The 10,000-nt window shown below is 31.4% G+C and overlaps 9 protein-coding genes and 1 non-coding gene across 10 annotated transcripts in view; 7 read left to right on the top strand and 3 right to left on the bottom strand. All coding sequences in view use genetic code 11, as the record gives it.

The window, feature by feature from the left end:
• ndhA (NADH dehydrogenase subunit 1) overlaps nt 1-1,636 on the top strand; it is a 2,189-nt gene extending 553 nt beyond the window's left edge. The window contains exon 2 of the mRNA in view: nt 1,097-1,636. Within this exon, the coding sequence (YP_011069486.1) occupies nt 1,097-1,636 (540 nt within the window). The remainder of the gene's footprint in view (nt 1-1,096) is intronic.
• Nucleotides 1,637-1,729: 93 nt separating this feature from the next.
• ndhI (NADH dehydrogenase subunit I) lies at nt 1,730-2,224 on the top strand. The gene has a single exon. It carries the CDS (start codon nt 1,730-1,732, stop codon nt 2,222-2,224), a length of 495 nt encoding a protein of 164 aa, YP_011069485.1.
• A 353-nt stretch (nt 2,225-2,577) lies between these two features.
• ndhG (NADH dehydrogenase subunit 6) lies at nt 2,578-3,108 on the top strand. Its single transcript has one exon. The coding sequence runs from the start codon at nt 2,578-2,580 to the stop codon at nt 3,106-3,108; it is 531 nt and encodes a 176-aa protein (YP_011069484.1).
• Nucleotides 3,109-3,324: 216 nt separating this feature from the next.
• ndhE (NADH dehydrogenase subunit 4L) lies at nt 3,325-3,630 on the top strand. Its single transcript has one exon. The coding sequence runs from the start codon at nt 3,325-3,327 to the stop codon at nt 3,628-3,630; it is 306 nt and encodes a 101-aa protein (YP_011069483.1).
• Nucleotides 3,631-3,890: 260 nt separating this feature from the next.
• On the top strand, nt 3,891-4,136 carry psaC (photosystem I subunit VII). The gene has a single exon. It carries the CDS (start codon nt 3,891-3,893, stop codon nt 4,134-4,136), a length of 246 nt encoding a protein of 81 aa, YP_011069482.1.
• Nucleotides 4,137-4,251: 115 nt separating this feature from the next.
• Nucleotides 4,252-5,754, top strand: ndhD (NADH dehydrogenase subunit 4). The gene has a single exon. The coding sequence runs from the start codon at nt 4,252-4,254 to the stop codon at nt 5,752-5,754; it is 1,503 nt and encodes a 500-aa protein (YP_011069481.1).
• A 215-nt stretch (nt 5,755-5,969) lies between these two features.
• Nucleotides 5,970-6,944, bottom strand: ccsA (cytochrome c biogenesis protein). Its single transcript has one exon. It carries the CDS (start codon nt 6,942-6,944, stop codon nt 5,970-5,972), a length of 975 nt encoding a protein of 324 aa, YP_011069480.1.
• Nucleotides 6,945-7,048: 104 nt separating this feature from the next.
• Nucleotides 7,049-7,128, bottom strand: trnL-UAG. Its single transcript has one exon. It is a non-coding gene; the product is annotated as a tRNA-Leu (tRNA).
• Nucleotides 7,129-7,797: 669 nt separating this feature from the next.
• On the bottom strand, nt 7,798-7,965 carry rpl32 (ribosomal protein L32). The gene has a single exon. It carries the CDS (start codon nt 7,963-7,965, stop codon nt 7,798-7,800), a length of 168 nt encoding a protein of 55 aa, YP_011069479.1.
• Nucleotides 7,966-9,027: 1,062 nt separating this feature from the next.
• ndhF (NADH dehydrogenase subunit 5) overlaps nt 9,028-10,000 on the top strand; it is a 2,220-nt gene continuing 1,247 nt past the window's right edge. Inside the window, exon 1 of the mRNA in view lies at nt 9,028-10,000. This exon is cut by the window's right edge and continues 1,247 nt beyond it. Within this exon, the coding sequence (YP_011069478.1) occupies nt 9,028-10,000 (973 nt within the window).

Raw genomic sequence — 10,000 nt, 5'->3', positions numbered from 1 at the left:
GTGTGATTCGTTAAGACATAAAATCGACTCTATTTCTTATTTCTTTTATTTATAGGAAGGAAATTTCATGAGTTGAATCTATATTTTTTATTCATCATTTGGGTTGATGAACTAAACCAGATAGTTATATGAGTGAAAAAAACAGCTTATTACTTTGCAGTAAAAGGATTCAGTCTCATTTTCTATGTACAAGAGTTAAGTGAAAGTAAACCTAAGCGTTATATACTATTTACCCCAAGTTACCCCAAGATTGAGTGATTAGTCATCATGGCTTGAAGCGGGTTCAAAGGAGCAACTATCTAGGGATTTTACTAGTTCTTAACATACATGTATTACCCTAATGAGCGGGGTCCTTTTGACCAAAAAGAGTGGATAGTTAGGAACACCAAGGTACACAAAGGATTCGTAATAGAGATTATGTAAGTTATTCAACAGGATTTTTATGTGCATACTGCATAGAGCATAAAAGGGATTATAATTGGGGCTTTATGTTGGTAGAAATTATGAAGGAGTACTCCCCAGATTCCGATCCAGAGTATGTTCCTATCCACCGATTAAAGAAATAACTATCAAGAACGAAGTAATCCTTTACTTTCCTTTGTTTAAGTACCTTTTTATGAGAAAGGAGAATAGGAACAAAAAAATAAACTCGAAAGAATTCAATTGCACTCTAAAAAAAGATATTTTTTAGAGAGATATAATTCTTAATGTTTCGTGAACTAATGCAATGTATCATTTTTTTGTAATCAAAAATGCTAGGTTGAAATATTTATTGAGATTTCTATAAAAAACTTTTTATTTAAAGGTTAAGTTATTACTCAACAAAAAAATTTTCAATTTTTAAAAGATAAGATCAATTCAGAAGCACTTTATAATAAAAAATAATATATAGCAGACAGAATTCCATTGTCTAATTGGGGACCTTGTAATAGATTTGGATTCTATCCTACAAACATATCAAGATAAAAAATTCAAGATAAATAATAGTAAATGGGTCTTAGATTTATTTTTGACCTTTGAGGAGCCGTATGAGATGACAATCTCATGTACGGTTCTGTAATAGCGTTGTGAACAGTAATGTTATCGTCGACTATAATTATCTAACAGTTCAAGTACAGTTGATATAGTTGAAGCGCAGTCAAAATATGGTTTTTGGGGGTGGAATTTGTGGCGTCAACCTATAGGGTTTATAGTTTTTCTAATTTCGTCCTTAGCCGAGTGTGAAAGATTACCTTTTGATTTACCAGAAGCAGAAGAAGAATTGGTAGCAGGTTATCAAACCGAATATTCAGGTATAAAATTTGGTTTATTTTACGTTGCTTCGTATCTGAATTTACTAGTTTCTTCATTATTTGTAACGGTTCTTTACTTAGGGGGTTGGAATCTTTCTCTTCCGCACATAGCCCTTCCTTTTTTTTTTGAAATAAATAAAGCGGGTAGAGTCTTTGGAACAATAATTGGTATCTTTATTACATTGGCTAAAACTTATTTGTTCTTATTCATTGCTATCACAACAAGATGGACTTTACCAAGGCTAAGAATGGACCAACTCTTAAATCTTGGGTGGAAATTTCTTTTACCTATATCTCTCGGCAATCTATTATTAACAACTTCTTCCCAACTTCTTTCACTGTAAAAGACTATGATATTCTATCTTCACGACTTGTCTCAAACAAGAACAAGAGAAAGAAACAAAACAAGCATAAAATTTTTTATAGATATTCACAATATGTTTTCTATGGTAACTGAGTTCATGAATTATAGTCAACAAACAGTACGAGCTGCAAGGTACATCGGCCAAGGTTTCATGATTACTTTATCACATGCGAGTCGTTTACCTGTAACTATTCAATATCCCTACGAAAAATTGATTACATCGGAGCGTTTCCGCGGCCGAATCCACTTTGAATTTGATAAATGCATTGCTTGTGAAGTATGTGTTCGTGTATGTCCTATAGATCTACCTGTTGTAGATTGGAAATTGGAAAAGGATATTAGAAAGAAACGATTGCTTAATTACAGTATTGATTTCGGAATCTGTATATTTTGTGGTAATTGCGTTGAGTATTGTCCAACAAATTGTTTATCAATGACTGAAGAATATGAACTTTCTACATATGATCGCCACGAATTGAATTATAATCAAATTGCTTTAGGGCGTTTACCAATGTCAATAATTAATGATTACACGACTCGAACAATTTTGAATTTGCCTATGAAATAAAAAAGAGAGCAACTCCCAATTAATAAGACTCCATTTTGATGTAAAAGAAAAGAATGAGGCTCTTGCTTGGTGAATAACTACAACTCCAAACTATTGATTGATTGGTTTTGTTAGTGAGAATCGTGGTAAATTTTTGATTTGATTTGAAATTAATATATAGTTTTTAAAATTCTTTCGGATAAAGAACGAAATAGGTGCAATAACTATATCTAGATAAATCCACATCTGTTCAAATTAAATTCAATTAATAATGAATTAATAATGAAGAAGTATGATAAAATGATTTCTTTTTTCCTGGCCAGGTCAATTAAAGTTATGAAAGATTTCGATTTATTTATCTATTTATATATATAATGGATTTACCCGGACCAATACATGATTTTCTTTTAGTCTTTCTGGGATCGGGTCTTATATTAGGAGGTCTGGGAGTGGTATTACTCCCCAATCCAATTTATTCTGCCTTTTCATTAGGATTGGTTCTTGTTTGTACATCCTTATTCTATATTCTATCAAACTCCCATTTTGTAGCTGCTGCGCAACTTCTTATTTACGTAGGAGCTATAAATGTTTTAATCATTTTTGCTGTAATGTTCATGAATGGTTCCGAATATTACAAAGATTTTCATCTTTGGACCGTTGGGGACGGAGTTACGTCGATGGTTTGTACAAGTATTTTTGTTTCACTAATTACTACTATTCCAGATACGTCATGGTACGGGATTATTTGGACTACAAAATCAAACCAGATTGTAGAGCAAGATTTGATAAGTAATAGTCAACAAATTGGGATTCATTTATCAACAGATTTTTTTCTTCCATTTGAACTTATTTCAATAATTCTTTTAGTTTCGTTAATAGGTGCGATTACTGTAGCTCGTCAATAATAAATCTTTCGAATTCGGAATACAAATCAAACTTTGTTGGGGGTTATCACATTAATTTCCCTTCTTTTTTTTTTTTTAATATATCAAAGAGAATTCTTTTAGTTCGATCTATTACTAATAAATTATTTTGTTTTGTATTTGTTATATTATATTCAATGAAATCGGTTGAATTTTTGTTCATATTGAAATGAATCGATATTGATAAGGAGTTTTTTAATGATGCTCGAACATGTACTTGTTTTGAGTGCCTATTTATTTTCTGTTGGTCTTTATGGATTGATTACGAGTCGAAATATGGTTAGGGCCCTTATGTGTCTTGAACTTATTTTGAATGCAGTTAATATCAATTTTGTAACATTTTCTGATTTTTTTGATAGTCGTCAATTAAAAGGATCAATTTTCTCTATTTTTGTTATAGCTATTGCAGCCGCTGAAGCAGCTATTGGACTAGCTATTGTTTCATCAATTTATCGTAACAGAAAATCAACTCGTATCAATCAATCAAACTTGTTGAATAAGTAGTATTAATCATAAAAATCCAAAGATTTTATTAAGAATTCTATTCATAAAGAAATTAAAATCAGCATGTCTGCTACGTGGGGTTTAATCATGTTTACACAAATAGAAGAAATCAAAGTATTTTAGCCCTCTCTCATGAGCCACTACAGAAGTTGATTAGAATTTTTCTGATAATTCATTGATTCGTCTAGTATCTAAATATACCCTTTATTTATAAGTTTACTATATCGAAACTTTATGATATTCAAAAATATATAAATCAAATGTCACATTCAGTAAAGATTTATGATACATGTATAGGGTGCACTCAATGTGTCCGAGCCTGCCCCACTGACGTATTAGAAATGATACCCTGGGACGGATGTAAAGCTAAACAAATTGCTTCTGCTCCAAGAACAGAAGATTGTGTTGGTTGTAAGAGATGTGAATCCGCCTGTCCAACCGATTTCTTGAGTGTTCGGGTTTCTTTATGGAATGAAACAACTCGTAGTATGGGTCTAGCTTATTGATATGTTCCAGAAAACTCTACTTGAATCCATTTGATTTTTTTTATCGACCGTGCTCAAAATAACATATATTTTTCGAGCACGGGTTTTTCTGGTCCAAGCGTATCTTGTCTTTACCACGAATTTTTTTCCTTGGTTAACAATAATTGTAATTTTGCCAATATTCGCAGGCTCCATAATTTTATTTCTTCCCCATAGAGGAAATAGAGTAATTAGGTGGTATACTATATGTATATGTATTCTAGAACTCCTTCTAACGACCTATGCATTCTGTTATCACTTTCAATTGGATGATCCATTAATCCAATTAGTCGAGGACTTTAAATGGATCGATTTTTTTGATTTCCATTGGAGATTAGGAATAGATGGACTTTCTATAGGACCCATATTACTAACGGGATTCATCACTACTTTAGCTACCTTAGCGGCTTGGCCAGTTACTCGAGATTCTCGATTATTTCATTTTCTAATGTTAGCAATGTACAGCGGTCAAATAGGATTATTTGCTTCTCGAGACCTTTTACTGTTTTTCATCATGTGGGAGTTAGAATTAATTCCGGTTTATCTACTTTTATCCATGTGGGGGGGAAAGAAACGTCTTTACTCGGCTACAAAATTTATTTTATATACAGCGGGGGGTTCCGTTTTTCTCTTAATGGGAGTTTTGGGTGTCGGTTTATATGGTTCTACTGAGCCGACATTAAACTTTGCAACATTAGTTAATCAGTCATATCCTGTGGCGTTGGAAATAATATTATATATTGGATTTTTTATTGCTTTTGCTGTCAAATCGCCGATTATACCTCTACATACATGGTTACCAGATACCCATGGAGAAGCACATTACAGTACTTGTATGCTTTTAGCCGGAATCTTATTAAAAATGGGAGCGTATGGGTTGATTCGGATTAATATGGAATTATTATCCCACGCCCATTCTATATTTTCTCCGTGGTTGGTGATAGTAGGCACAATACAAATAATATATGCAGCTTCAACATCTCTTGGCCAACGTAATTTAAAAAAAAGAATAGCCTATTCCTCTGTATCTCATATGGGTTTCATACTTATAGGAATTGGTTCTATAAACGATACGGGACTCAATGGAGCCATTTTACAAATAGTCTCTCATGGATTTATTGGTGCTGCGCTTTTTTTCTTGGCAGGAACGAGTTATGATAGAATACGTCTTGTTTATCTCGACGAAATGGGTGGAATAGCTATCCCAATGCCAAAAATATTCACGATGTTCAGCAGCTTTTCAATGGCTTCTCTTGCATTACCGGGCATGAGTGGTTTTGTTGCAGAATTTATAGTTTTTTTTGGAATCATTACCAGCCAAAAATATCTTTTAATATCAAAACTAGGAATTACTTTTGTAATGGCAATTGGAATTATATTAACTCCTATTTATTCATTATCTATGTTACGCCAGATGTTCTATGGATACAAGCTATTTAATGCTCCAAACTCATATGTTTTTGATTCTGGACCACGAGAGTTATTTGTTTCGATCGCTATCTTTATACCCGTAATAGGTATTGGTATGTACCCTGATTTTGTTCTTTCCCTATCAGTTGACAAGGTCGAGGTTCTTTTATCTAATTTTGTTTATAGATAGTTTTCATAAAAAAATCCTAGGATTGGGATAATTAAAAAAAAGAATACTTTTTACTCTCTTAAGTTAAAAAGAAATTACACCCGACATGTTTGGTCTTTGTGAGAACCATGCGAATCCTCGCACTACTTGATTCACATGGTTCTCATTGGTTCATATAAAGTTTTTTATATACAAAAAACTTTCTATTTCAAAATTCGCAAGAACCTTTCTTGAATTCAATTAGATGTTAACGTAAATGAACCATAAGTATGTAGCCCTATTCCTAATAGATTGACCCCAAAATAGCATATCCAAATTATAAGAAAGCCCATAGATGCCACAATTGCGGAATTTTCAACCTGTAAATTTGTATTGGTTCTAGTATGTAAATAAACCGCAAATACGATCCAAGTAATAAATGCCCAAGTTTCCTTTGGGTCCCAATTCCAATATGACCCCCATGCTTCATTAGCCCATACTGCTCCTGAAAGAATACCTATAGTTAAAAAGATAAAACCTAGACTAATCACACGATAACTCCAATAATCCAACTGTTGAATCAATTGGGACCTGTAATAATTGTTATCAGAAAAAAAAGAAGCATTTCCAAAAATATTATTTATTTCATTTATGTATTGTATTTCACCAAAGGAAAATTCCTCGGTTAATTTTAATAAAAGGGGGTTCTTCTTACAAAGAAGATTTCTGTTTTTTCGAAATGTAAGGACCAGAAGTGCTACTGATAATAATGATCCACATAAAAGAGCTGCATAGCCCAATATCATCATACTTACGTGCATTATTAACCACTCGGATTGGAGAGCGGGTACTAATATTGCGGATTGATGTATTTCAGTTAAAAGACCCGAAGTAGCAAAGCCTTGGGTAAAAATAACACTTGACGCAGTTATTGTGCTTAAATGGCTTTTATTTTTTTTGAAATATGGAACTATATGAATAAATGATAAACTCCATGAAAGAAAGATTAATGATTCATATAAATCACTTAGTGGTAAATGCCCAGAATAAATACAACGAGTGACTAATAATACGGTTATACATAAAAAAGTAGCTATCATTCCCTTTTCTGACGAATTGTTTAGTTTTATGATTTCATCGATTAATAAAGTTATCAAATGAATTGTAATTACAATGCAAACGATGGAAAAGGAAATATGAGTTAATATATGCTCTAAAGTTGAAAATATCATATAAAATCATCAAAATTTTAAAAAGGAGGAATCCTGAAATATAAATCAGGAATTGAATTCATTCTAGAATTTATAATCTATTGTATCTCTTTTCGAAGAAGGTCTGCCGCCACTCGGACTCGAACCGAGATGCTCTCGCACTGCTTCCTAAGAGCAGCGTGTCTACCGATTTCACCATAGCGGCTTGTTCGAATTCATAATAGCCTATTCGTAATCAATCGTCGAGATTTAAGGAGTCAACTAAATACAAATTTTTTAGTAAAGATTAAACCGATGAACAAAAAAGAAGACCCCTTTTTATTACTCAAAACTGACACATTAATTCGGACAAAGAATTTCAGGTTTTTGTTGGTTGAGTTGAAAGAAACAGATATACGGGAAATTTTTATATTATAAACTAATAGATTACTTCAGAGAAATTCAGATAAAAAAGAAGTCGGAAAGTTACACAAAAATTTTCAAAATAAAAAGAAATAAATAAGTTTCAACGATGTTTTTATTTTAACTAAAGATCTCTTTTTTACCCTTCTTCATATCTATATATATAGAAAAACTTCGATTATTTTAATTGTGACAAATAACAAATAAGTTGATGGGGAAAAAGGACTCCCCACCCCCAAAACAAGAAAATAGACTAAAAAGGCTCAAATTTTGTATCTTGTCTTTATTCTTTTTTCAAAAGCTTGTTATAATTTACTAATCCCTACTAAACCAAAGAATTCTTATTATACATATCCTAACGGCAAAGCGAGTTCTAGTTCATATTGATTAGTCACAAACAATAGGTTTGTTAATCTCCTATTAAGAATGAAATGGGCCTATTTTTCTATTCAGATTATTCCAATGTTTTATTTTATGACTTATTTTTTTTTTGTCGAACAAAAAAACTTTTTGAGTTTCCGGTAGAAAGAGATTTACCTAATGACAACGCTTTTAAGGCTGCCCAAGATCCCTTACCTTTCCAAATATTTTTACGAATACGCTTTTTTGATATAGAAGTACGTTTTTTTGGAACTGCCATTTTAAAATTGAGAGGTTACTCATTGTTATAGTTGGATGTGAAAGACATCTATTGGTAAAACGAATCTATTCATTATCGAGTTATTCTCTAGATAATAATATATATAGATAAAAGATATGCAAAAATCGTCCAAAATCTTACTTAAAATTGATTCGTATCTTTATTTTGTGTTCTTTATAATTCACATCTATATCTATAGAATCCCCTGTTGTACTATATAAATTTGAAGAAATTTGATTTGGTGAGACAAAGAATCTAAAAAATATCTTCCTTTTTGAGCTCTGTCTTTTTTTTCTACATTTCTTTCATTTATACAGAAAAAATACACCCGAGGGTTTAAGAACCCTTTTAAAAAACATTGCCTAATGAAAACTTTAATTTTTTCTATTAATTGGTCAAACTTGAGTAAAGAATACTTCCAATTTCCATTTTCAAATTCGAATCAAACTAGTAATTAAAGTAATTAATTTGTTAAAAGATACACGTTTTGTTAAAAAAAAGTCTTAGTGATTTTTTTTTATTAAATTAGATTTTATTTTGCCCTCTTTTGAAAAAAAAAAAAAAAAAATCTTATATAATTATTATTATTATATATAATAATTATTATAATGAAACTGGTTAATGATTTGAAACAAACTGACTAAAAAGCGCGATTAGTACAAAATTTTTACCTTGGTTAATCCTATGATTCATATCCATTTAGATCATAATCAAGTAATATTTTGAGTTTAATTTTTTATCCTTACTTTATGAATATAAATGAATATAAAGTTATCTAATAATAATGAAATTGAGTATTTTCATTTTTTTTTAAGAAAAATCTTAGTTAATAACTAAATTCGCTTTTTATGAGCAAGTTGGTCATATCATTTGCCCAATTGTAACTTCTTTATTTTAATATTTAAAGTCTTTTGGAAAGACCCAGATAATATATAAAATTCGAAAAATATCTTTAAGTTAGTAGATTTCTTGATTTTTTTATTGACCCCTTTTGTTTTTAAATTGAAAGGGGTAGGATCCGGAAAATCGGAAACAATCAATTAAGAATAAAAAAACTTTTTTATGGAACAGACATATCAATATGCGTGGATAATTCCTTTCCTTCCACTTCCAGTTCCTATGTTAATAGGAGCGGGACTTCTTCTTTTTCCGTCGGCAACAAAGAGTCTTCGCCGTATGTGGGCTTTTCAAAGTGTTTTTTTGTTAAGTATAGTCATGCTTTTTTCGATCAATCTGTCTATTCAGCAAATAAATGGAAGTTCTATCTATCAATATGTATGGTCTTGGATCATAAATAATGATTTTTCTTTAGAATTCGGTTACTTGATCGACCCGCTTACTTCTATTATGTCAATATTGATTACTACTATTGGAATTATGGTTCTTATTTATAGTGATAATTATATGTCTTATGATCAAGGATATTTGAGATTTTTTGCTTATATGAGTTTTTTCAGTACTTCTATGTTAGGATTAGTTACTAGTTCGAATTTGATACAAATTTATATTTTTTGGGAATTGGTAGGAATGTGTTCATATCTATTAATAGGGTTTTGGTTCACACGGCCTGTTGCTGCAAATGCTTGCCAAAAGGCATTTGTAACTAATCGTGTTGGGGATTTTGGTTTATTATTAGGAATTTTAGGCTTTTATTGGATAACAGGGAGTTTCGAATTTAGAGATTTGTTCAAAATATTAAATAACTTGATTTCTAATAATGAAGTCAATTTTTTATTTGTTACTTTCTGTGCTGTTCTATTATTTGCCGGTGCAGTTGCTAAATCTGCACAATTTCCCCTTCATGTATGGTTACCGGATGCCATGGAGGGTCCTACTCCTATTTCGGCTCTTATACATGCTGCTACTATGGTAGCTGCGGGCATTTTTCTTGTAGCTCGGCTTATTCCTCTTTTCATAGTTATCCCTCATATAATGAATTTCATCTCTTTGGTAGGAGTAATAACAATATTATTCGGAGCAACTTTTGCCCTTGCTCAAAAAGACATTAAGAGAGGTTTAGCCTATTCCACAATGT

The sequence above is a fragment of the plastid genome of Daucus carota (genome assembly GCF_001625215.2).
Source record: "Daucus carota subsp. sativus plastid, complete sequence".
In the NCBI taxonomy this organism is placed as follows: Eukaryota; Viridiplantae; Streptophyta; class Magnoliopsida; order Apiales; family Apiaceae; genus Daucus; species Daucus carota.
This window is presented reverse-complemented; position numbering and strand designations above follow the sequence as displayed.